We start from the raw sequence: 26,033 nt of genomic DNA, 5'->3' as shown, positions 1-26,033 counted from the left end.
CCTGGGAGGTGGCCAAGACAAGGGCGGCAAGGGTGCTGGGCACCCAGCCCGGGCCGAAGAGGTAGATGAGGAGCCAAGCGAGCACCTCCATGGCCAGGATGTGGCCCAGCAGGAGAGCGAAGAAGGCGGGCTTGGCCTCAAACAGCTTCATGTCCTCAGCCGCCTGGCGCAGGGCGCGGAAGTCCTCGACCAGCTGGGCCTGCCACAGTGGAAGGGCTGGTCGGCTATAGAAGCGAGCTCCCAGTGGTCCCAGGGAGCCTCCAACAGCGACCCATGCCTCAGCCAGTCCCAGTGTGAGATCCTGGGGGTGCAGCTGGAGGGACGGAGGGGCGAGAGCACCAGCCTGGGGTCTGAGCCGGGGAGCCGGCTGGTGGCAAAGCCTCGCCCCACAAAAGGTATGGGGCACGTGAGAAGCAGAGAAAGCCAGAGCGGGGCAAACCCTAAGAACCCAGTGCGGCCAAACTCTCAGTGTAGATGGGGATACTGGGCCCAGAGCAGGAAACACCAGCAAATGCTGGCCCAGCCAGCCCCGCAGCCCCGGGTTCCCGCAGGCGTCCCTCTAGCTCCACCTTCGGCTACCTGCCCAGGGAGGGATGGTAAACCCAGCCTTGGCCCCTGGGGGCCCCTGGGGGGAATGTGGACGGAGCTGCTCCTGGCGATGCCCCCCCCAGCAACCCCCTCCCCCCAGCTCACGTCCTGGGGTCCATCCTGACTGGGCTCCTCCGGGGCCAGCTCTCCAATCAGCAGGGGCTGCAGGAACTTGCGCACGAAATTGAGGTCCTGGTGGAAGGCGTGGAAGGCATCCTGAAGGAAGGCCAACAGTCAGGGGGACAGACAGACAGACAGCTCCGGCAGCCCCCAGAGGCAGCAGGCAGACAAGGCAGGAGGAGGACCGCGGATGGAAGTGCGGGGCTCCGATGGATGGAGACGCAGCTGAATGTTTTGTGGTCATATAAATAGGGCCAAACGGGTCGGCCTTGCCCACTGGCCCGGCTGGGTCCTCCCCAGGCCCTAGGTGTCCTGCTGGAAGCTCCTCACCTGCCTGGCCCCAGCTGCTTCCCCCAGAAGGGGGGTGGGGGTGGGGTCCAAAAATCAGGCAAGGGCCACACAGACCAAGTTCTTAGGTTTGCAAGGGAGACACTGAAACAGTTAAACACATTTGATTTTAAAAACAGAGGGGAAAAACACCACTTTTTTTAAAAAAGCAAATGAAATAAGTATCACACATTCCCGTGATTCTGTTAACAGCTGGGGGTGGGGTGCCATGCGACAGGGGTTAGAGGGCCAAAGCCAAAGCGCTAGGGCCCGGGACCAGTGAGGAAGCCGGCCCAGGCAGCTCTGAAATGTGAGCAAACTGGGCTCCCTTAGTCTTGCTGATCGAGTCCTGGTGCCACAGGCTTGTTCTTGTTCCCAGTTCTTCACTGGATCTTTATCCCTGGACTTTCAGAGGCTCTCTCTGAACGAACTAGCCCTCGCCACCCAGCTGCCCTGACCAGGGACTGGGGTGAGAGGCTGTCCCGGCGGGCCTGGGGAAGGGGCCTGCTGGCTGCCAAAGGAAACAGCTTTGAAGAAGGCTGAGAACGCATGGGGCCTCCTATTGTTCCCTTGCTAACAAGCCTTCCAGCTTCTGGGGGATGTTCAAACGGACAGCTGGGCCCCTATACTTGCTACTGGACATCCCACGCGGTCCTGTGGGGAGGAAGCACTTCAGGCCCCTCCAGCCCCCACTTAGAGGCCACACCTGCGGAATCCACCCGAGGGGTCCCTTTTCCTTTTGTCTGCTCTCTTGCTGGCCCGGAGCAGCCTAGAGACGGGATGGGGGTGTTGCTGGGAGGGTGAAGCTTCTGGAATAACCTAGGCCCTGGGGAAGGTGACTTGGGGGCCCTTTCCTGAGCTCCTAAGAGGGGAGACGGCTGTGTAGTGCAGACCTCCCCCTCTCCAGGGTGACCTTGACTTGGGGGAGAGGAGGTGGAGGGGAGACTGGCCCCACAGGAAGCTTCCTGGCCCGGGGTCTCCTGGGAAGCCGGGAGGGAAGACAGCTCTGGGGCTCCAGCTGACCCCACTCGCTGTGACCTTGAGCAAGTCTGTCCTCCTGCTGGGACCAGGCAGAAGAGGGCAAGACTCCAGCACCTTTCTGGCTCTGGACTCAGAGCATTAACTTTTTTTGTTTTCTTACTTTACTCTTTTAACCATCTTGAAGTGTGCAGTTCAGTGGCATCAAGTGCATTCACACTGCTGGCGACCACGACCACAATCCACCTCCGCAACTTTTTCACCTCTGCCCCCACGGAACACTGCCCCCCCTCCCCAGCCCCCGGCAACCACCGCTCTGCTGTCTCTAGGAATTTGACTGCTCTAGGGACCTCTGATAAGAGGAATCAAACATATTTGTCCTTTTGTGACTAACTTGTCACTCAGCATCCTGTCCTCAAGCTTCATCCATGTTGTAGCAGGTGGTAGAATTTCCTTCCTTTCGAAGGCTGATGAGCACTGACTCTGATTCCTGCTTGCTTCCTCTAAAACTCCCCTGGCAGCAGAGAGCTACACCACAGGATTCCTTCCCTCCTCTTCCAGCCCTTCTTCTCCCCCATCCTCTGTGTTCTGGGGCCACCCTGGCGCCCAGCAGACCCCCAGATGCTCCAGGGCCATGCTCTGGAGCTGAGTTGCTGCAGGAACAGGCCAGCCTCCTGGACTCTCTCCCTGGGTCCCGACTCACCCAGGCCACGCCTGGGGATGCACCAAGGCCGAGGGCCACCTGAGGGACTTCCAGCCAGGTCTATCCCCTGGCATGACAAGGGGAAGTGTGAGCCCCCAAAGGGCCGGTGAGAAAATCCCACAGCTCACAGACAAAGCTCTGGCTAATGAGAGGGGATGGGCAGGGCTGTGGCAGGTCCTTGGAAAGCAGGTGGGCACCGCTGAGCCTGTTCTTTTTTTTTAAGATTTTATTTATTTATTTATTTGCGAGAGGGAGAGGAGAAAGAATCTGAAGCCAACTCCGGACTGAGTATGGAGCCCAATGCTGGGCTCAATCCCACAACCATGAGATCATGACCTAAGCCGAAACCAAGAGTCGGACGCCTAACAGACTGAGCCACCCAGGCGCCCCGAGCCTGTTCTTCTCATGCTCTCAGTCCCAACAAGGTGCATCGCTGGCCTCAGACCAAAACCTGATGCACCAGCAAACAGCTTTTGCTGGAACACTTGCCAGGGCCATGTGACCAGATCCTCTCTGGGCCGCTGCTTAAGGACCCAGGGGCTGGGCAGAAGACTCAGAGAGGTTAAGCCACGGACAAAGGTCACACAGCTCCATCTGATGGAGATTAGATCAGAACCCAGTCTGACTGTAAAACTGTGCTTGGGGGCCACTCAGCAGTAGCCCCAGGGTGACCACTCCTGGGCCAGAGAGGAGGCAGTGGGTCTCCTGGGCAGGGGGTGGGGGGCAGGGGGGTGGAGCGTGGCCCTCACCACAAAGCTGGCCACCATCCCACAGAGCCAAGGACCCAGCTGCTTGGAGGCTGGACTGTGGGGCACAGGAGGGGGGGTCCTGGCGTTTCTTGGGCTGCACCGCCTGAGGAGACCCCACCTTCACCTACCCCTGGTGCACCTGGAAACATCCTACGGTCCTCCCCCACCTAATGTGCCAAGGTGGCACTCCAGGTCTCTCCCGTGGGCCTGGAACAGAGCTGGGTGAGGCTGCCGGTGGCCCTAACATAAGCTGCTAGTAGCAGTGAGAGGCTCCGTCCACAGGGCTGTCCCCAGGGCCTGGCAGAGCTGGGGCTGGATAGCAGGTGTGAATAAGGGGACAAGAGCCAACTCTCCACAGCCCACAAGGCAGGGGTAAGAACCATTTTACTGGAACGGAGGCTCAGCGTGGTAGGGGCATCCGCCCAGGCCAGAGATCGTCACGGCAGGGCGGGGATTTGAATCCGCCCAGGCCAGAGATCGTCACGGCAGGGCGGGGATGCCCACGCCCTCCCAGCCCTGCCTCGGCCCCTGCAGGGGCTCCTGCCCTGCCCCACAGCCCCTCGTGAGCCCCGAGTAGCAGCCAGCTAAGGCTCTGCACCAGCCTGCTGGGGCCGGCATCTGAGCAGCGTTACGAGCCGAGTTGGGGAGCACAGACAAGATCGCACGCCCCTCCATTTCGTATTTCCTCATTAGGACAGCAGAAACCACCGACGCCCATCTCGTGGGGCTGCCGGGAGGACGGAGTCAGTGCAGGCCCTTAGAAGGGCCTGGCGTCCAGCTCTGGCCGAGCGCCCCCCCCCCCGCCCCACCGCTGGCCCAACATGCCCCTCTCCCAAGTCCACTGGGGTTTAGCGGTCTCCAAGGGCGGGCCTGTGGGCGTTGAGGTAGGAGAGTGGAGTGCACCCTGCCAGCCGGAAGCTGGGGAACAGGGACACAGTGGGGACGGGCAAGCATTCCTGGTCACTCCCCGAAGGATCGGGAATGTTCCAGATCAGGAAGGGAATGCAGCAGGGCTGCTGGGGGCTCAGGTGGTCTGGGTCTGTCCTTGCGGCCTCCTTAAGCCTCTGTTGAGTTGTGACAATGGGAGGTGGGGGGGGGTAAGCCTCAGGGAATACCCCAGGAATCCCTCCCTCCGTCCCTCTCCCAGGTGGGAAGATGAAGGAGGCCCTCATGCCCAGCACGCATGCTCCTTCCCATCCCCCGACCCCAGCACTCCTTATCGGAGCCAGTGGGAAGGTAGTATCAGGGTCCCCGTTTTATCGACGGGGACACGAAGACACAGAGGCTCTGAACTCTGAACACGGCCCACCCAACTCCCACCCGTGCAGGCCAGCCCAGCGCAAGGACAGACCCTCCCAGAGAGCCGCTCCCGGTGCCCCTGGTGATGGGCCGGTACCCACATTAGGGTTCCACCCAGCACCTTGGCTTCGCAAGTGTCAGGCACCCCAAAGGGGCCAGGCCGTCTGACACGTGGTCCTTTCTCTACCACCACTCTCCCGCTCTGGCTCTTCCTAGCTGTTTCGTGGGAAACCACGCTTGGGTGCCCTCGGCAAGAAAAGCAGAGGGTCACCAGCGTGCTGGGGCCACGAGCGTCCCTACATCTGCACGGTGTTCCTGCCCAGCACTCCCCCAGGGCAGGAGCCTGGCACTGCAACTACCCTGGGAAGGAGCCTGAGTGGGTGGGGACCCTGCAGAAACCACCCACGGAGCCCAGGGAGGTCACACTCCATGGGGAGTGCTGTCAGGCAGCTGGGCTACGCGGGCAGCCGGCGTGGTGGGTGGGAAGAGCATGGGCTCTGGAGCCAGGTCCTCTGCATTCCTGGCCAGCCCCCTCTGAGCCCCCCCCCCTCCAGAGCCCCCCATCTGCCCCACCTCCCCCCAGCTCCGACCCAGACACAAACCCCACCCTCCAAGCCCAAGGACAAGGCCCTGCCCTTTGAGGGCCCCAAGAAAGTCCCTTCATGTCACCCACATTCAGCCTGTCTCCTCATCTGCAAAATGGGCCAACACTCATACCTGCCTTCAGTGCGTTGTTGTCTGAACACCCCCTGAAGCTAACTCCTAATACCGCCCCCCCTGGTGCACCTGGGCTCCGAGCAGCTCCTGCCTTCTGCCCTGGCCATGTCTGCCCTTCAGAGCCCAGGTGAATGGCCACCTCTTCTGAGTGACCTCACCTGGGAGAAGGTAGGTCCCCACCGTCTCTTCCCTTAGCCTCCTGCCCTTCTCCTGGAGGGCTCTGCCTTCCCCTCCACATTAGGGATCCTTTTAAATGTATCTCAGATTGCCCTGGCTTCCCTGCTCTGCCCTCCAAGATCCCCTTAGAATAAAACCGAAGTTCTGCTTTCAGGGACACGGAAGCCCAGCAGGAGCCAGCTCCCCGTTACCTCTGGACCTCACTGCGTGCCCCTCTCCCCACGACTGCACTCCAGCCCCGCCAATATCCTTGCTGTTCCTTGAGTACCTTCCCACCTCTGAGTCTCTGCTCTAGCTCAATCCTCTGCCAAGGAACTTCGTCCTTGGTCCTTGCGATGTTTTGTTCGCGGCTGTATCTTCAGAGGTTAGAACAGAGTTTGGTGGATACAGTATGCTCACTGAATATCTATCTGCTGGTGGGTTTAATGATTCAGTAAGTGAAGAATGAATGAATGGGAAAAACCCAGTTAAGCCACAGGGCAGCATGTTTAAGAGGATGGGCTATGGATTCACATCTCAGACCCTGCCACTTAATTTCAAGTCACTTTCCTTTTTTGAGCTTCAGTTTTCCCATCTGTAAAGTGGGAAAATCACTAAAAGTACCTGCCTCATAGGGGTATCCTGAGGATTAGAAGAGTATCTATCAATCAAATGCTGAATTTGGAGCCCAGCACATAGTAGGTACTCAGTGCCCAGCCCTGGTATACTTCTGACCAGCAACAGCCGGGCCTCGCCCTTCCCTGGCTGGCTCAGCTAGTCTCAAGCCGCCTCTGACTTCTTAGGCAAACCTGGCTCAGGGCCCAGAGCACTCTCCCCAGGGTACCCAGCTTTGTATCCCAGGATGGCCACAGGCTGACTTCATGGCACAGGAACTCTGGGAATTTCCTGGCAGGAAGGCTTCTGTTGCCTGGACATGAGAACAGCTGATGGGCGGCTGGGGCTAATGAAGGGTGGGGAGGGAACACAGCCTGGAATGGGGTGCCTGGGGCCTGGACTCGACCACACACAGCATCTGTCATCTGTGCTGTGGGCCCATCAGAGACAAACGTTGGGGCCCCCCGCCCCCCAGCCACCTCAGAACCCCTTTGGCCCGAACAGACCAGGTATTTCTGGCAGCTCCGGCCCAGTGTTTGGAGCCCTGAGGAAGCTAAGATGGCCCCAGTGCAACTCCTTCCCGTTCCAGACCTGGATAGAACGAGACAAGGCCACCCAGCCCAGGGGCGGCCATGCCCCGGCTAGTCCACTGCCCTGTGTGGTTTGCAGGGCACACTCACGCTTACCAGCCAGCCACACGTACCAACCAGGAGCCACTACGTGGCAGCCCCAGGACCACAAAGTTGAGAAGGCACGGTCTTGCCCGCAGGCGGCTCACTGTCTGGCTCAGCTCTCCCCACTTTACAGATGAAGAAACTGAGGCTCAGAGGAGTAACACCTGGTTCAAGGTCACTCAAAGTCTCCAGTGGCAGAGCCAGGACCCAGCCCCAAGGAGCAGACAGATTGCTTTTTGGAAATGGGAAACAGACCTTACTGGCGATGAACCAATGCGAAATCTGTCAGATGGAGGCCTCGGGGTCGAGCCCTAACTGTATGATGGGGTTCCCATGCGGGAGGCCCCCAGCACCGGCCTGGGCACCAAGCAGGAGCAAGTAATTGAGAAATGCTCTATGTCATCCTTCCCCTCTCCTGCCTCCATCCTGCCCCTCAGCCCCAAGGTTGGGGTGGCCTTGAGGGGTGGTCAGAGTCGTGGCACCTCACCCCCCCAACCCCCCAGCAGAAATGCACACACGTACGACCATGCACACAAATGTGTACAGTGCACATGCATACAGGCCTGTGTGTGGTCACACACTGTTGGCCCCCAGTCATCTTCAACTCCATGGCCACCACCTGGCCCATGGACAAGGCTTTCTGTCAGGTTCTAGACTTTCAGGAGGCTTCTGACTCTAAACCCTCAGTTTCTTAGGGTAGAAGTGGGGAAGAAAGACCTTTTCCCTTAAAGAGTCCATGGAGATCGCCCAACCCGGCAACCCTGGTAAACAGGGACACTGACCTCCTGGGACAGAGCACAATTTCTTCTGCTGCTTAAAGTTCTGCCAGTTAGGGATTCATCTCCTGATATCTTGAAGACTCCTGGTACTCAGGGTGGCCAACCCAGAATTCTAGACGTTCAAGGCAGAGCATCGTGGCCTCAACTCGTCGTCTCTGGATGGGGGGACTGCTGGACTCCGGCCAGACAGTCCCAGTGGACCAGGCCACATCCCTCCTTGGCAAGGCATGTCTAGACATGGGCTGGGAAGGGGAAGTTGGGGTCCGCCAGGGCCAGCCTATTCCTGGGGTGACCACGCTTCCCGAGGAGGCCCACCCAGCCTGGCTGGCAAAGTTCTCCCACGTGTAGCTGCCAGCCCAGGAGAGGTGAGTCACTGCCCCCAGAGCGGTTTACAGTGGCTCTTGCAAAAGCCACAGACCTCTGGGCCCTGCCCAAGCTTTGCTGCCCAGCCCCCAGCCTCTGGTGGCACATCCCTGCTAGTCTTCCGGGGGACCCCACCCTACCCCTGGCACTCAGCAAAAGGAACCTGGCCTGGGGGACCCAGAACTGAGAGGAGGAGCTCAGGGCACAAGGAGGGGCTCCTTGACCATGACACACCCACCTCTGAGAGCCCCTTACTCCTGCACAGACCAGCTCTGGCCCAGCCCGGCCCTGTGGCCAGGTGTGCAGGTCCTCCATGCAGAGACCTGGCCTCCTTACTCCACATCCGGCCCTGGCTTGTCCATCCCAATCCTGGGTCCCGGACCAGGAGCTCAAAGGTCAGCGAAGAGTAGAAAGGATGCCAGACCCCGCAAGTAGAGAGAGTCCCAGTGCCCACGACCAGGCCCCAGCCAGCGCCAGGCTCCACCCGGCCAGCGGTGGGCTTGCTTACCGTGGCGTCCTCCGCGCCGTGGTGGCCAATGAGGCGGCTGCCCCCCGGGTGCCGCTGTGCCCAGCGGCTGATGTCGTAGACGCGACGCTCGATGACCAGCCACTTGTCGCCCGGCAGGTTGTGCTGGCGGATCTGCTCCCAGCGGAAGGTGGGCAGCGGCGCCCCCGGCTGCGCGGGTCCCTCGCCGGGCTCCCCGACGCCGCCCATGGCTGCGTGCGAAAGCCCTCGGGCCGCCGGTACCTTGGCGAGGTCCGCCAGAGACCCCGAGGGGAGCGAGTCGCGGCCCCGGGGGCGTCCTCCGCCGCCACCGGCTCCTCCGCGGCCCCGCCCTGCCGCTGCGGCCGCCGTACGAGCGTGCGCCTGCCCGGCTCCCGGCGCAGGGAACTTTTCCCTCCCTTATAACCGCGCTGACAGCGCCCGCCTCGCCTCCTCCCCTCGCCCGGCCCCGCCGGCCCGCCCCGCGCCCGCTCCAATCCCCGCGCGGCGCCTCGGCCTCCATTGGCTGCGCCGCGCTCCGGGCCGGCGAGGGCGGTGTCCGGGCGGTGTCCGGGCGGTGTCCGGGCGGGCCCACCCCGCCTGCGGGGGCCGCGGCCACCACGCCGGGCGCTGCCCCGCGCCGGGCTCCCGGCTCGCGGCTCGCGGCGCCCGGCGGGCGGGGCGGGGGGCACGGGGGAGGGGCGGGGACTTTACACCCTTGACCGGTGCGGCCTTGCCCTCGGGGCCCAGGTCTGCGCCAGCGGGGTTTGGAACCACAGTCTGCGCACACGGGGCTTCCAGCCACGCGTCCTGGAACGTTCAGTCCTGAGCGCACGGAGGTGGGAACGCTGCCTCGGGGTGACTGTAAATAGCTTTCAAACAATCGGCCCCCAGCGTCTGCGCAGCGAGGCCGCCGTCGGGGCTGAGCGACCGGCCGCGCCGTCCGGCCCCGCGCGGGGCGGTCTGCGGTGGGGGGGAGGGGGGGCGTGGTCTTCCTGCCGCTGGGGCTGCAGGGTGGGCATGTGGAAGGGGGGCAGGGGCCCCGGCATCGGTAGCGGGTCGCTGTCATTCACTGGCTGCTCTGCTTGTTGCAGCCCCCTCCCCCATTTTTACTTAAATAAATTCAAGTCCTTTTGAGAGTGTAAGGTGCTCCCCAAACTACTTTCTGTGTGTTTTTGAGATAAAGACACCTGTTCCTAGAAGCGAGGCGTTCACACTCGACATGGAATGCAATCAGGCCAAGGTTATGCTGCAGGGCAGCGGGGGTATGAAACTCGAGCACAGCGGGATCACCGGAGAGCCTGTTAAGGCAGGACCGCTGCGCTCGCCACCAGGGTGGGATTCAGCAGGGCTGGTTTGGGGGCGGAGAATTGCATTTGGAACAGGTTCGCAGGGGGGTGATGCTGCTGCGCCGGTTCAGGGAATGCACTTGGAGAACACGAAGTATATTTCTCCGATATGCTAACCTTTTATCTTGGTTTGACAATTTGTAGTAAATCATTAAAGCTAGTATTTGTGGGGCAGGAGGGCCAGGGCGCCAGGAAAGGCTGAAGGGGCTTCTGGGTTCTCCTTGGTACCGAGAGACCTCTATTGGTTGCCAAGACAACCGTGAAGGCCTTGCCCATGGCCCTGGGCTGCCTGAGCACCGAGGTGTCCTTGAACCCCCTCCCTGAGCATGTGTGTGGTGGGGTGGGGGGCAGCAGAGGTGTGTGTGGCTGGCGGCCGAGGTGGGCGGTGACTGCAGATACCCCTGCTGCCACCATGTTTGCAGGTGAGCTCAAGGATAGGCAGGCTCTTACAGGAACTGAACCTCCTGCCCCAATCTCCAGCCCCTCCACAAGGGGCGGGGCCTCCACCCCAGCTTCAGCAGCCCTCAGGGTTCAGATGCTGACCCCTGCCGCCTTCGCTGGGCCCCGACCTGGTCTCAGCCACATGCAAGGCCCCTGGGGGACTGGAGAGGGTCAGAACCTCCACTTGCCCCAGCCGCTCCCAGACAGATGAGGAAGATGAAGGCCTGCACAGGGTCCCCCAGGCCATAAAGCAAGGACAGGGCTTGGGGCGGTGCTGCCCCTCCGGCCACTTGATCCTGGCAAGGAGAGAGTGGTGGTCAAGATCTCCTGACGCCTGTCATTGTGTTCCTGTAAGGCCTGAACTGTGTGTCTCTTTCTCAGAGCGGAACCAACAGCTGCCCACACGATTTCTCCCTAGGCCTCGGGGCCTTCCATAGGTGGCTTTACCCCTCCAGGCTTCAACCCAGTGGACCTTGCAACTCTCCTAAAATCAGGGGCTCCAGGAGAACTTGAGACTCTATTATCCCCCTCCCCGCACCCTCCCTGTCAGGGAGAGGCTCCACTTGACATTCCTGAGCTGCCATTGGGCCACCGCCAGGAATCGGGCTTAGGCAGGGGGAGGGGAGAACTAGCCAAAAGGCCCGGGAGGATCTGGCCAGCTGGAGCATTTTGGGGGGAGGGTGCCTGCTTGAGGTTGAGCCCCTCCAACCCGTGGCTGGCCCCTGGCCCAGAGCTTCTCCTGGCTGTGAGCTGACATGCCTCTCGTGGGACACACTCAAGTCTCTAGCCACGGTCAGGGAGCTGAATGATACTTGTGCAGACCAGCAGGGGCCCGGGCAAGCAGCAGAGGTGCGGCGGTGGCCCGTTTGGGGGGACATGGGGAAGCTCTGGGCCTACCAGAAAGAGCAGTCCTAAAGCTCAGGCAGTGTGTGTTCTCAGCAGACGCACAAAGTGGACTCAAGTCAGAGCTTTGCAACTTGGCTTTGAGCTAAAGCTCGCCACGCTGTGGGCTTGGTTATTAGGCCCTGGACACAACTCGTTGCCATGTGAGGGGGGCCGGGGGCCACAGAATGACAGAAGAGCTGTCCGACCAGCCACGAAAGTCTCTCCCCGGAGGCATCACTCTGGTGCGTGGTAGGGCTCCTCAGGATGTCCAAGGCCAACAAGCATATGAAAAGATGAGCTCAAGGGCATTAAGCATCGGAGAAATGCACGTCAAAACCACAGTGAGCTATCACCTCACAGGCAATTATCAAAAAACACCAACGTTGACACGTGTTGGCGAGGATGTGGAGAAACCGGAACCCCTGTGCACTGTTGGCAGGATCGTAAAATGGTACCACTTCTGTGGAAGACGATCTGGAGGTTCCTCGGAAAACTGAAGACAGAACGGCGGCATATCACCGGGCGAACCTGCCTCTCAGTAAATATCCAAAGGAACTGAAAGCAAGGCCTCGAAGAAATCACTGCTCTCACGCATCCACAGCAGCATCATTCACATTAGCTAGTAGGTGGGAGCAACCCACATGTCCAACAAGGGATGGATGGGTAAAGAAAGTGTGGCACGTACAGACGATGGCAGGAAGTTAAGATGGTAAACTGTGCTTTTTACCCCAATGAAATAAATGAAAAAGGGGTGGGGGAGGGGCTGCAAAGGTCACGTGGTCCAATCTTCCCAACTCATGGAGGAGCAAACTGAGGCCCAGACAGGAGCCCCATGGCCCAGGTACACAGTCCCGGCAGCATCCAATCCGGGCGGGCTTGGTGGATGGTAAAACGTGACACAGCAGAGCAATGTGGAAGGTGCGCGCGCGCGGGCTCAGGCTCGATGGCCACAGTTGGAGCTAGCTTTTTTTTTTTTTTTAAAGATTTTATTTATTTATTTGAGACAGAGAGAATGAGAGAGAGCACATGAGAGGGGGGAGGGTCAGAGGGAGAAGCAGACTCCCTGCCGAGCAGGGAGCCCGATGCGGGACTCGATCCAGGGACTCCAGGATCATGACCTGAGCCGAAGGCAGTCGCTTAACCAACTGAGCCACCCAGGCGCCCCTTGGAGCTAGCTTTTAAGAGGTGACCACAGGGGCGCCTGGGTGGCTCAGATGGTTAAGCGTCTGCCTTCGGCTCAGGTCATGATCCCAGGGTCCTGGGATCGAGCCCCGCATCGGGCTCCTTGCTCCGCGGGAAGCCTGCTTCTCCCTCTCCCATTCCCCCTGCTTGTGTTCCCTCTCTCGCTGTGGGTCTCTCTCTGTTAAATAAATAAATAAAATCTTTAAAAAAAAAAAAAAACAGAGGTGACCACAGATGCCGGGAGCACTTACAGAGTTATCTAGAAATTCACTTAAGAGGAAAAACTCCTGTCCGGCCGATGTCAGTTAAACCTCTCCCAACTCCAAGAGCCGAAGCCCTGAGCCTCTCCCTCCGGAGGGCCCCCAGTCACCCCCAGAAGCCTGAAGAGTGGGGGTGGGGGAGCAGCTGTAACCCCGTAAAAATGTGGGAAACAAGCCTAATGAAAATCCAGCTCCGCCTCTGCCTGAGACTCAGTTTCTATGTCTCTGAAAAACAGGGAAAGGCCTCATCCAGCGTCAGGCACAAGGCAGCTGTCTAGTGCAAGGAGTCCTGGGTGCTGGCTCCGGAGCTGGGCTCAGGCATTCCTGTCCTGGGGGCACCCTTGACTGTGTGACCTCTCGGTGCCTCAGGGGATTCATCTGCAAAATGGGGAAATAGTAGTACCTCACGGGAGTTCTCTGAGGGTTAAGTGCACTGGTTCGCTTAAAGGGCGTGGAGCCAGCCCTGGGGCTGATGTTAGTGCTCAGATATTAGCTACTGTTGGGAGGTCCTGAGCCAGATTGTGTGCCCCTGGGTCCCCCACAAGCACCCCACCCGCTGTTGTTTGCCCACCACAGCCCCGCCTTGGCCTGACAGGAAATCCTGTCCTGGGGGCAGGCCAAGCGAGTGAGTCGGCTGTGGGACCCTCTGCCAGGGCTCTGAAATGTGGCCTGGTGTCTCCTCAGCCTGGGTGGCTCATCCAGGGGCACAGAAGCTTCAGAGCCCAGACCTTCATTCTCTTTCTCCCCCAGCTGACCCAGGACTGACCAAGAGGAGGGCAGAAAGAGGCGGGTATGCAGGAGAGGATGTTGGGATCACCCCGTGAGGAAGTGGGGGAAGGAAGGGGGAATCTGCATGGCAGGAGACCGAGAGTGAAAAGGCTCCTGGCTGGAGAGGGTGATAGGGTTGGGTGGCCTTGACGGAGTCCTGGCCAGCCCACAGCCGGCCTCAGGCCTCAGGCCAGTAGGGACCCCCTCACCAGCCCCAGTACACACTGACCAGAAGCTGCTATGCTCCCCCTCCCCGGGACCCCCACGGGCCTGGACCCACACCCCTACAGGTGGGCAGGGGATCTGGAATCACAAGATAGCTCCCCAGGTCCACACCTTGCTAAGATGTCTGCGCCGCTGGCAGACATCACCAATCGATCCCGCCACTGTCCAGCTCTCGCCAGGCAGCCTCGCGAACTCTAAGCTCCCGTTAGAGAGACACAGGGAGACCAGAGGGTGATCTGCCCCACGAGACAGCGCGAGGGGCAGCCTCAGCACCGCTGCTCTCCCCACAGCAGGCCCCTCGGCAGAAAGCCAGGCTCGGCCCTGAAAACCCACAGCCCCACGGACCTCTGGAGAGGCCTCGAGTGGTACTCCCCACAGCAATCCCTTCAGGATTTGGGCCTAATCCCAAGCACGAGGGCGGGCTAGGGAAGGATTTGGTTTCATTCCTTTAGATGCCCAAGCCTTGGCCCGAACCCCAGGGCGCAGGAGTGAAGGCGCGTGGCGCCCAGCCTCTACCAACAAAGCCTTCCTTTATTAAATAGAGATCGTGTTACATTCCATCCAAAGGAGGAAATCAGCTGTGGTGAGGGATGTGTCCAGGTTGGACCCCAGTCCCAAGTGGGCTGTGAGGGGTGAGGAGGGGCCTGGGTCCTGCCCACCCTACCCCAGTCCTGTGTGCAGGGCTTGGCGGCCTCAGCCCCCATTGTCTGAATGGCCACCCACAGCTGAACACAGACACTGGTGTCCTGAGGCCCTGTCTGTGTTTTACTTCGGGAGAAAAGTATCCTAATCCTTCCAACGGTGGTGGGGGCAAGGCCTCCCTGAGCACAGGGCTCAGACGGGGGAGGGGGAAGGTCAAGTGCAAGGCGGAGGGGCCCTGATCCACCTTAAGAACAGTTTGGGGGCAGTTCTCAAGCAGATCCAGGTTGGTGTGGAAGTCCCTGACAGCCCCTTGTGGCCCCACCGCCCCGCGGACACTGGACACAGGGGGCCCGCGGGGGGCAGTCCGACAGGGAGGCCACCTGGGAATGGGTGAGGGATGGCCACCAGGGGGCGCTGGTGGCCCAGGGCTTGGGACCAGAGGTGCGGGGATACCCTGGAGATCAGGCCACCCAGCGTGGCCCCTTTCTGAGGACATGGCAGCAACAAGGCACCTGCAAGCAGCAGGTCCCAGGCCCGCAAAGGGGGTGCTGCCCCGGGTACCCCCTCCTAAGGGCTGAGCCCCTTAGTGTGGGTCCAAGCTCCTCGGTCTTTGGTGCTTCCTTGGAAGTCTCCTGGTGGCTGTGTGCCACTGAGGAAGGGAGACGCGTCGGCTCACGAGGTCCTGTCTGTCCCGGGACAAAGGTTTGGTACCAGCTCAGCAAGGCGTCCGCAGCCTGGCCATCTGTCCATCTGCTCAGCTTCTGGCTCAGGGCCGGATCCAGGACTCTGTCTTCCTGTCTGTCTGTGCTGGGGCAGGGGTCAGCTGCTGCTGAGAGCCCCCCTCTAGGCCTGGGCCATGCCCTAGGCCTCCTGGGGGAAGAAGCCGAGCTTGGCCAGCGACATCTCCTTCCGCAGCCTCGTGATCTCCCAAAACATCGGCTCCGCTGCAGGCGGAATGAAGGTGGACAGCTCAGGGACAGGGTCACCTCAGGCAGATGGCCGGGACCCTCTCCCCTGGCTTTGGGCAGGGCAGCTGGTAGGCACCTAGGGCTCCCCCAGCCCCCCAGCACAGATGATCTCAGTGAGTGGCCCGACCTCTTTGAGGCTCCACACTGAGGCCCTGCAAACTGTTGAGTGCTGAACAAACTCTGCACCACCATGCATCGCCCCCCAGCCCAGCACCGACATGCATGAGCACACTGCCACGCATTTGGCGAGCCACAAATGCTTCCCAACCCCATCTCCCTGGGGTCTCAGAGACCCTGAGCCGTCAGCAGAGCCACGGGGTCAGTCCGAGTTCCCCTCCAAGGCCAAAGCTTGATGCCCAAGCTGGGGAGGAGAGGCTCAGACTTCAAACTGACAAGCTTGGTGGAGGAGCGGGATGCTAGGCCTTGCAGAACAGGGGTAGAGGGGACAACAGGTAGATGGAGGACCTGCTGGGTGGGCAAGGGTAAAGTGGGAGGTGGCAGCTGGTGTCAAATGACCATGAGGAGGCCACTCCCAGGGGGGAGGAGATCCACAAGGGACACCCCATCGTGCAGGGCTTCCAATGCCAGGCCAGTAACAGGGAGCAGTCCCCACAAGCCCCGGGGCCTGGGAGAAGTTTCTGGCGGGGAGAAGGCAGCGGGACCTGGCAGAGCCTGGCAGAGTCTTCCCCTCTGTCCAGGCAACAACGCGCATAGGTTGACCCCACCGCTGCTGGCCCGCCCGCTCCCTCCCACAGGCCAGCCCCACCGGCCACCAGGGGGCGCTCACCTTCCTGACGCACCAGGCCTTGCTGGATGTAGCGGATGTAAGTGAAGAAGTTGCACACTGCGGTGATCTGGGGGCAGAAGCGGGGAGGCTGTGACCAGCCAGCCCTCACACTTGGGGTCCCCCCAAAAGCCAGGGCAGATCAGAGACCAGAGTGGGAAACCCCATGTCCCATCAGAGCCAGGTAATGCTCCCTCAATTGAACAGGGCTGGGCTCTAAACTTTAATTACCTGGGCGCCTGGGTGGCTCAGTCCATTAAGCATCTGCCTTCGGCTCAGGTCATGGTCCCAGGGTCCTGGGATCGAGCCCCGAGTCGGGCTCCCCGCTCAATGGGAGAGTCTGCTTCTTCCTCTGCCTTTGCCCCTTCCCCCTACTCCTGCCCCCCCTCCCCCTCACTCTCTAATAAAATCTTTAAAATATATATATAAATAAAATAAAATTTAATTACCAACGGTGGTGTTAGTACTACTCCCAATAAAAACAACAGCAGCAGCTAACATTTAATCCAGCACATGCATCCAGTGAAGCAGACATGCTTATTATTCCCATTTTACACATGGGGAAAACAGAGACTCCAAGAACAAAGCCACCAGACAACAATTACAGAGCCCACAGAGACAGTAAGTGGCTGAACTGGAAGGTGAAACCAGGCGGCCTGCCCTTGAATCCACGCTCATCCTGAGGGGCCTGCCTGCTCTGCGTGCTGGAGGCCCTGGCCAACCAGGCCTTGGCCCAGTGCTCCTGGTAATGCCAGGATAGGCAGGGGGATCAGAAGCTGCTCACTGGGGCTGCCCTGGATCCCCAGGCCTGAAGCCCCCAGCCTGGCCTGAGGCCTGCTCCGTATGCCCTATGCTGGGCACCGCGGACCCCAAGTTGGCTCAGACGTGGGCCCTTCTACTCTCCTCTGCAGAGAGGGTGCTGCTGGTACCCTGCCCAGGCCCCTTCCCCAGGCTGGGGCCCCTCTCCCCATGGCTGAGAGTGTTGGCCACCAAGGGCTCATGGGTGCCCCTCTGTCCCCCCTAGCCCTGCATACCACAGCCAGGGGGGTATGGCTGGGGGCTGGCCGGCATGCGGTGTATAAAAGGCCAGCCCCCCTTGCCTCCGGGTGGAACCCACCCTGGGCTCCAGAGCCCCCGTGGATCAGGTTGCAGCCAGACTCCAGCTGAAGCCACACCCCGCCATTCTGCTTTCCTCAGTCCTCCTAAGAATGGCATAAAATCCTCATCTTAGGCTCAGCTTTTAGGGAGCCCAGCCAGAGACAGGGCACAAGGTGGCCGGCAGCTGTGCCCCAAAAGCACCCACTCAATGTCCAGTGCCCCGGGGGGAGGGACGCCAAGTGTGTGGGGGCCCACGGGGTCCAGAGTTCCGGGGGGGCCCTCAAACACAGAGGAATCCTTTCCAGCCAGGAGGACAAAGTGGGTGCAGGGGGTTGGTGGCCCAGGCAAGCGTGAGAGAGGGGTGCCCCAGAGGGGACTAAGCCGGTGTGGCTCAGGAGGGGCTGTGGTGAGGTGGCCAGTGGGCCCCCACGGGAGGCTGGCGAGCAAGGAGAGGCAGGGAGCAGTGGGGTTCTCTCCCCAGGGCCGTGCTTTGGGGACAGAAACCTCTTCTCCCTATGGATGCCACATTCCTTGGTCTCTTCAGGGTGGGGACCACCTCCTAAAACTTCACACGGTTCTTGTCTCCCATCCCAGCTCTGCCCGATGCAGAGACATGCAGGCCTTTGGAAGAAACAGAGTTCTACAGTGTTTTTTTAGTTTTTATATCTATAGATACAGTTCTGCCGGGCACAGAATGTCTGGTGAGGCTCCTTCTGTTGAGCCCTGGTGGGGATCAGAAAAAGGCCCCTGGAGAGGGCTCTGGGCACAGAGGCGCGGGGCGGAGGCTGCAGGGAAGGCGGACTGGGCTCAGAATGGGGAGGCCCCAGGGCCAGGTCACACCCCCCCTTTCTAAGGCACAGACTCCCCATCTGCAAATGGAGCTCAGCTCGCTGCTGTGGGGTGTTTCGGGACAATACACTGGACACCCTGCGGAAGCTTGTCGGGACCAGACAAGCTGCCTAGCAGCGGGGCCATCTGTCCACCTTAATCCCTATGAGCAGCCTCTAGTAGGTCAAGGGCAGGAGATGGTTCCTACAAAAGGGCCCATCCACTCTGTGCTACCTGTGCACCAAGCTTCAGAATCTTCTAACGCATTCTCTTTGGTTCCTTATAATCCTATTCACAGTCTGTGAGGGGACAGAGGAACGGGGACCACCCCGCCCTTATCCCCCAGCTTGGGGACCACTGACCCAGCCTGGGCCACTCGGCAGGTGACGAGGGAAGCTGGGATTCCCGGAGGCCTCATTGAATCCACCACTACTGTCAGGCCTCAGAACCTTCTCAAAAGTCTGGGGCCAGAGCCTGAGCTGGGAGGCAGGAGCCTAGAATTTTAACATGAATTCTAATGTCACTCCCATGATTAGGTTTCGGCAAGCAAACAGGTACCTCAGTCCTTCACGCCCCCGCCATCCCCCGCCGCCCCGAGGGACTGAGTCCTGCCAACAGCCATGGGAGCTCGGAAGAGGACCACTATCTCCAGAAAGCAGGCAGCCAGCCTACCCCTTGACTGCAGCTCCTGAGCCCCTGAGCAGAAGATCCAGCTAAGCTGTGCTCACTCCTGCCCCAGGGAGAGCATGATAATAAATGGGGGTTGTTTTAAGCCACTAAGTTTATGGTAATTGGTTCTGCAGTAATGACAAACTAATTCACCAGGCTTGGCTGTGTCGCCTGAGTCGGTCTCCGTACCTCCCTGAGTCTGTGCCCTGCTCTGCAGATCAAGGTTGAGCTCCTAGGCTGGCCTAGGGTCCCAGCCCAGGGGGCCCCTAAGAAGCCCAGTGACCCTCCCACTGGATGACTCACCCTGGCCCGGGAGGACGGCGAGATGTAGTAGTGGCTCTCAGAGTCCCCAAGCCGGATTCGGTGGCGACAGGCACGAGCCAGCCCGCTCAGGGCACAGGTACTAGAGGAAAGCAGAAGGGGTCGTGGGGGCTGGCGGGGGCTCGCCCACCCAGCTCATGCAGGGAGGATGCAGCAGGCAGAAGGATGCACCAAGGGAGGGAGAGGCAAGCGGACCTGGGGCTGGGGCCTGGCATCCTCTCCCTCGACCCCACCTTCCCCAGGAGCCGGGGGCCAGGCCAAGGAGAAATCCCAGTCCCTGGGACAGACCTTTGACCTAAGCTGGATCTCACCCCTAAACCCCTCACCTTGCCCCTAGTGGGCAGGAGAGCCCAGTGCACCTCATGCCAGGTATCTTATCAAAGCTCCCCTCTCTGCAGCCCCTAAAAACGTACCCCCTACTTTACGGGGACTCTCAGGCTCAGTCACGCCTTCCCCAACTAAACAGGAGTCCATTCTCTCCTCCACTTGGTCACCGAGTCCTCAGGCTAGGTCATGCCAGCAGGGCCTCTTGCTTGAATCCCCTTAGCTCCTCCAACCAGTCCTTTGCCTCGTCTCTCCCCTTCTCCACATTATAGCCAGGGGCTCCTCCAAAAGCCCACATCTAGCCCATCATCGTTCCCTGCTGCTTTCCTACTGCCCAGGAAACCATTATGGAGACTCCGGAGCAGAGAAAGGTTAAGTAGGCTCCTGGGTTGCAGGACTTATCAGTGCCTTTGCTGCCTCCAGGTTCACTGTGACTCTGACTGGACTTGGCAACTCTCTTTTTAGGAAACATCTATTGATGATTTGGCCTAGTGGGTCAAAGCCCACACCTCATTCAAGACCTTTTACACTCTGGCCCCAAACATCCTCTGTGGCCTCAGCCCTATCTCCCTACCCACCCCACTGCTCTGCCCACAAACCCAGTGATGTTTCCATTAATACCCCGGTTTTTCATACCTTCACTCATTTTGTTCCCTCTGCCTGAAAGGCCCTTCCCTACTTGGCAAACTGCTATTCATCCTTCAAAACCTGGCTCAAATGTGCCCCTCTGTGCCAAGGCTCCCCCCTGGGGCTTCCCTGGCAGGTCAAATCCTGGGCTGCCGAGGGAAAGTGCTCCCCACCTCTGCCCCTTGTTCCACCCCGGCTGTCTGGTTCTGCTGCGAGCCCTGCTTGATGGCAGCTGAGTCGCAGGGGGGACAAGATATCAGGGCTGTTTGGTTATTTATTAGCACAAGGAGAGCCAACAGCTGACATCACTTACATGTCAGTCGGGGCCCAGAACCCACTGTGGGAGAGAGGATGGGGGTGGGAGAGGGATGCCGGCAGACCAGCCAGGAAGAGGGAGACTCTGGCTCCCAGACTCCCGGTAGGGCCTGGGGATCTATGACTAGAGGCCGGGATTTGTGCCAAAGATGCCTCCTTGCCCTGCCTGATGTCAGCCACCGCGCCTCTGCACCCCTCCCCAGCCAGGCCTGTGTGCCCCACTCCCGCCTCCCGCGTGGGTCCCGGGTCCCTGGCTACTGCCTCGGCAGAGCGCGGGGCTAGGTGTGGCTTTCCCAAGCGGGCAGCAAAGGATGAAGGGCGCTAAGCTTACTTGGTGCTGCCACACTCAACTGTGGCCACCGTCATGGTGGGCAGCGACTGCGAAGCCACGGGCTCGATGGTGAGCGTGTTGTCCTCCACCGCGGCCCGGACCAGCGCTGAGAGCTGCGACAAAGCAGGGCGGCAGGCCGGGGCAGTGAGGGGCTGGCCTCCGGCTGAGGGGCCGTGCCCCGGGGCCGGCCGCCCTCTGCCCCGCCTCACCTCCTGCATGGTGAAGTCCAGACAGGGGCCCACGTCCTCCCGGTACACCCTTTCGAGGAAGGGGCAGGTCTTGTCCAGGGTGGGCGATTCCCGCCAGGCCTGGAATTCTGCGAACAGGGTTGTGTCCACCTGTAAGGGAGGGTGAGCCGGAGAGAGTGGTTAAGGCACAGGGGCGGGGGTGGGGGGAGCTGAAGACGGTGGGGAGCCAGGGAGGTTGCGGGGCAGGCCCCAGCCTGCCAGCGGGTCTGTCCCCAGTGGCCCAGCAGGGGACAGAGCTCCAAGGAAGAACCGCCTCCTTCCCTTTGTACCAAGGGCCTCAGAACTCAAACTTTCATAGCCAGGTGTGCTTTTAGCTTCCCAGCTCTACAAGGTTGCAGACTTGGGTCCAGGGCCTCGTTCTGAAGCCCCTCTCTGCCTCCTGGAGGAGGAAAAGCTGAAGATGGGCCCTGCAGGTCCCCCCACCCGCCCCCCGCACACACAGACACATGCACACAGAGGGAACACACACGGGGCCGCCTACTCGGGAGAGACGACTGGCTGGCCGCCCTGGGGCGCATGCAGTGTGAGTGAGGCTGGGTGGGGGCAGAGGGGCGGCCCCTCTCCCCAGCCATTACCTGTCGGGAAAAGGAGAAAGAGGTAGCGGAGGTGGGGGCCGTGAGCGGCTCCCCAGACAGGAGCTGCCAGGCTGGCTCGTAGGTGAGGTGAACAGCTTTGCTGGGGACCACGCAGAGGAGCAGGGAGAGGAGGGGGGGCAGCCCAGGCTGGGGGGGGGGCGGCGGGGCAGACAGACAGATGACAGGTGCACAGAGACAGACAGGAGGAAGGAGATGTTAGTGTTCGGTCAGAAGCTGAGAACTCGGAAGTAGGGGGCGAGGCCTGGCCTGCGTCCCTTCCTTGGAAGCCCCAGAGACACAGGGCAGGATGGAGCTGAGGGCTCAGAGACCACAGGACCCCGAGTCCCATGTAGCCCTTGTGGGGCTCACTGAGTGTGGCCCTGAGCTGAGCTCCTGACACCCAGGTCTTATCAGTCACCATGGGCAGTGGGGGGCCCTTATGTGAGGAAGCTGAGGCTCTGGCAGGTGCCTTCACTTGCCCAAGGACCCACGGTCAAGGACATCACAGCCCACTGCCCAGCCTGGACCAAATACCCTATGTACCCAAGGTGAGGGGGGAGGGAGACAGCCCCCAAAGGCTCTGCCTGTCTACGTACCAAGGCAGAAGGCGCTGAGGACCCTCGTATCCAGGGATGTCACGAGCTGGTCCTGGACCTCAGGGCTGCGGGCATGCAGGGCCCAAGCAGCCTGTCCCCAGAGGCCCAGCAGTAGCCTCCTAGGCCCAGGGAAGGTGTTTTCCCGAAGAACTCCCCCATCCCCCCCCCACCTAGGCCAGGCCCTCAGGCCCCAGGCCAGCCTCAGGTGCCCAGAATACCACCTACTGCTTGGAGGGGCATGGAGAGGTGACCAGGCCCTCACGGGACCCATGAGGTGTACACAGGGTACACGCAGAGGCTGAGGGCCAAACCTCATTATCACAAAAAGGCTGCCCAGCCTTCCCAGACAGAGGACACAGAAGCCCGGGGATGGCAGGCCAGGCTCCAGGTCACAGTGTGAGGCGTCAGGCCTCCCCACTGGGCCCCACTGCCTGGCTGATGCTGGGCACCGTCTCCCTTTCCCGTGTCCACTGCCCGCCCACCACCCCTCACCTCTTTGCCCTCCTTGTCCAGGGTGAGGGTATGTCCAGCCGCGGGGCACACAGCGGGGCAGAGGGTGCTGCCAGTGCTCTTATGACGCAAGTGGCCCTTGCGGGGTCCGGCCTTGGTGGGGCTCAGCAGCTGTGGGTGGAGCTCACGGTTGGGGGAGGCTGGTGTGGATGTGAGGACCAGTGTCTTCAAGGCGCTCACCTCTGCCTGCAGCATGTCGATCTGGCCGGGATGAGGTGGCCGTCAACCACCGGCCACCCCAGCTCAGGACAGCCTGTCCTGACGGTGACCGGTACCTAACCCCCCTGCTACCCCGGGAACAGCCTTTGAGGTGGGGACTGAGGCACCCATTTTACAGATGGGGAAACTGAGGCTCAGAGCGGACCCATGGCCTGCCTGGCGTCACACTGTACGCCCAGGCTCTGTTAGATGCACCTGTCTGGGAGCTGGCCAGGCCTCACCTTGCCCCGCGCCTCCTTCAGCTGCTTTTCCGACGCTGCCTGCTTCATGTTGGCTTCCCGCACCATCTTGTGGGCTTCCTGGGGAGAAGGCAGGCTCTGCATGAGCGGTGAGGAGCCAGCGCGGCCCCAGCGGCCCCACTGCCCAGCCGGTCCCCCAGCTGGCCGGCCCTGGTACCTCGAACAGGCTGGCCGTCAGCTCCTCTAGCTCCCGTTCTAGCTGCTCCCGCACCTTGGACAGCCGCTCACACTCTTCATCCTTCAGCTTCAGCTCCTGGGGGGTTCCACGGGGGGGGGGGGCGCTGTCAGCCCCACGGGGACCCAGGCCTGGCAGGGGGGTGGGTGGGGGGGCATCGGGCCCACTGACGGGGCTCCACTGCGGGGGGCCTCTGAGCGGGCCTCTGAGCCCCCACCTCCCTTCCTCTGTCGCCCTACGGTTTAGGATGCGTTTCCCACTTAGCATGTAGCATGATGTCGAAACACCAACCGTCAGCCTATGAGAGCTTAGAACGGGCATTCAGAGAAGTCAAGACTTCAAAAAATCCTTCCAAAGTCACAAGAACTTGTTTCTCCTCTGCGCTTCCCTCGCGCCCAGCCCCGGCCTCCATGCGGGGTGCTCGGGGAGAGCCCACAGCGCCTCCAGGTGGGCCCCTTGTCCCTGCCGTTCCCCCCCAACCCCCCCCACCCGCCGCCCTCCAAGCCCCACCTTCTGGGCTTTGTGCAGCTCCTCCTTCAGGAACTCTGAGCCCTTCTCCCGGATCTCCATGGAAGAGCTTCGCAGGCGCAACACGTCCAGCTGGGCGGCTGCAGGGCCCTCCTCCCCTCCAGGGGTCTCCGCCAGGCCTCTTGGGGACTCCCTGTGGCTTTTGCAGGGGCCCACGCTCTTCCAGGGGACCGGGACAGCTTCGAGGGGCGGCGGGTGGCCCTCGTCTGGGTGGGGCTGGCTGCGGGGCAAACAGCAAATCCAGGGTGGGGTCCCGAGACCCAGATCTGAGCTGAGGGACCCACCCTGGGCCACATGCCTGCCACTCTGGGCCTGGTCTGGGCCCCGTCTGCAAGACAGGGACACTACCTGGGAGGCTATCACTGGGTTGTCCCAAGGGCAGAGGGACCAAACACGCGGTCTCCTAGGGGCCAGGACAGGACGCATTCATCTTTGTCAACCACCCTCTCCAGCCCAGGGCCTAGGGCTGGGCTTAGCACACAGTAGGTGCTCAGTTCGGGTTTGTCCAGCAGGTGACTGTAAACGTGTCAGTGCTGAGAATCTGAGTCTCCATTTCTACAAAGCGGGGACATCCCCTTGGTCCTACCTCTAGGGTCACCGAATGGATCTGACGTGCATAAAACCTTGGCCCACAGGGGGCACCTGGGTGGCTCAGATGGTTGAGCATCTGCCTTCGACTCAGATCATGATCCCGGGGTCCTGGGATCAAGCCCCGCACGGGGCTCCCTGCTTAGTGGGGGTCTGTTTCTCTCCCTCTGTCCTTCCCCCCACTTGTGCTCTTGGGCCCTCTCTCTCTCAAATAAATAAGATCTTAAAAAAAAACAACCCAGCAAAAACCTTTGCATACAGGAGGAACTTAAATGGGAACTGCTTTCTAGGCTACTGTTAATGCAAATGTTATGCAAATTAAAACCCACTTAGTGTCGGCGGGAGAGGGAGGACCCAGCCAGGGCCCCACAGAGCTGAGGCAGGAAGATTCTGCCAAACAACCCAGGCAGGGCAGACCGTCTTCCTGCTCCCTGAGCCTTGTGGGGAGCAGTCCCGGCTCGGCTCTCCGCTGGTCTGCCCTGTGACCTCAGGCAAACACCGCTCTCTGGGCCTCAGGACCCTTCTCTCCCTGAAGTTGAAGACCCTAGAGGTAGTGCTGCGGCCATCAGCCTCCGTGCCCCCCTCGTCCCGCCCAGCACTGTCCATCCACACCCCCCACTTTGCAAGAGACCCTGCGGAGGGAGGGAGGCAGGAAGGGAGAAGGCTCGGCAGCCAGCAGTGGTTTGTGCCAAGACAGCACCTCTGGACTCGCTCACTCAGCAAAAGCTGGTGGCTCCTGAGCCAGCAGCTTCGGAGCCGCGGTGGCTGGGCTGAGAGTGACAGGCTGGGCCTGGCGGCTGATAACGGCGGGGAAGTGGAGGGGAGGGGGCTCCAAGGGGCCCACGCAGAAGGGAGGAAAGACAAGGCCAAGGGGTCATGGGACTCAGGCTTACTGAGGGGAAAGTGTGAAAGGCAAGACTGGGGATCAGTCCCTCCTCCCTGTCATCTGGACCCTGAGACGGTCACCAAGCAGCCTCTGAGCTTCGGTCCCCCCCGAGGTAACACAAAGGGACTGGGTGCCCGGGGAAGCCCAGCAATGAGCCCATTCCCAACCCTTCACATGGCCCTGTCCCTGCGCCCAGCCCAGCCGGCCCTCTGCTTTGGAATTGGCCCATAGTGTGGCCTCATGGGTCCTTGGCTGGGTCCCGCCTGGCAGGGACCAGGGCTCTGATAGACGAAGTGGGAAAACACATCTATCACTCCATCAGCAGTGATTATGCCAGACAGGGATCCTTCCTAATACCTCTGTGGGGGAGGGGGGGGACGGTCGTTGGCAGGGGGTCCCTGAGGCGTGAGCAGGGGCTGTGGCAGTGCCATGGTGGCCCCGGGCTGCGGTCTGCACCCAGGGGCCTCACACTGGCCAGGTGCCACCTGGCTGCTCTGTGCATGTCCTCTCATTTAGAGCTCTCAACAGCATTCGTGGGACTGTCCCCATCCTACAGATGAGGGACGGGGGTCTCAGAGGAGGGCAGAACTTGCCCAGGCCCACACGGCTGCTCGCTCGGTGGCGGTGCTGGACGGGCAGCCAGGGCTTGGGTCCAGGCCCGAAGCGCCCCCCTTCCAGCCGGTAAGTGGGGGTGTGAGTGTGGAAATCAGTGCATCTGCTTCAGGATCGAAGGCTGTGAGGCCCAGGCCAACTCGGGAGACTCCTCCTTGGCTGCAGCAGGGAAATCGGACCCCATTCTGGCCCGACTGACTTCTCAGCTTCTGCTCGGGCCCAGAAACTGCCTCCCAGGAGGGCAGGCCAGGGCTGGGGGAGCTGTGGCTGAGAGCAGAGGCCAGGGTC

General features: G+C 61.0%; 2 protein-coding genes across 8 annotated transcripts in view; both read right to left on the bottom strand.

Moving 5' to 3' along the window:
* The window catches only part of FADS3 (fatty acid desaturase 3), a 12,713-nt gene extending 3,753 nt beyond the window's left edge, over positions 1 to 8,960 (bottom strand). Inside the window, exons 1-3 of the mRNA XM_081798714.1 lie at positions 8,577 to 8,960; positions 694 to 804; positions 5 to 199 (exon numbers count right to left, since the gene is read on the bottom strand). Of these exons, the coding sequence (XP_081654840.1) occupies positions 5 to 199; positions 694 to 804; positions 8,577 to 8,783 (513 nt within the window). The 5' untranslated portion in view covers positions 8,784 to 8,960. The remainder of the gene's footprint in view (positions 1 to 4; positions 200 to 693; positions 805 to 8,576) is intronic.
* Positions 8,961 to 14,175: 5,215 nt separating this feature from the next.
* The window catches only part of RAB3IL1 (RAB3A interacting protein like 1), a 20,980-nt gene continuing 9,122 nt past the window's right edge, over positions 14,176 to 26,033 (bottom strand). For 2 of the 7 annotated variants that reach the window (XM_081797979.1, XM_081797981.1), the window contains exons 2-11: positions 23,642 to 23,879; positions 23,114 to 23,209; positions 22,939 to 23,034; positions 22,481 to 22,699; positions 21,393 to 21,539; positions 20,779 to 20,907; positions 20,570 to 20,682; positions 18,955 to 19,054; positions 16,060 to 16,126; positions 14,176 to 15,248 (exon numbers count right to left, since the gene is read on the bottom strand). In XM_081797979.1, coding sequence (XP_081654105.1) covers positions 15,166 to 15,248; positions 16,060 to 16,126; positions 18,955 to 19,054; positions 20,570 to 20,682; positions 20,779 to 20,907; positions 21,393 to 21,539; positions 22,481 to 22,699; positions 22,939 to 23,034; positions 23,114 to 23,209; positions 23,642 to 23,879 — 1,288 coding nt within the window. In that variant the 3' untranslated portion in view covers positions 14,176 to 15,165. The remainder of the gene's footprint in view (positions 15,249 to 16,059; positions 16,127 to 18,954; positions 19,055 to 20,569; positions 20,683 to 20,778; positions 20,908 to 21,392; positions 21,540 to 22,480; positions 22,700 to 22,938; positions 23,035 to 23,113; positions 23,210 to 23,641; positions 23,880 to 26,033) is intronic. The other 5 variants (XM_081797980.1, XM_081797982.1, XM_081797985.1 and 2 more) reach the window with 5 other exon arrangements.

This window comes from Leptonychotes weddellii, chromosome 11 (genome assembly GCF_054177405.1).
Source record: "Leptonychotes weddellii isolate Sample4059 chromosome 11, ASM5417740v2, whole genome shotgun sequence".
Taxonomy (NCBI): Eukaryota; Metazoa; Chordata; class Mammalia; order Carnivora; family Phocidae; genus Leptonychotes; species Leptonychotes weddellii.
This window is presented reverse-complemented; position numbering and strand designations above follow the sequence as displayed.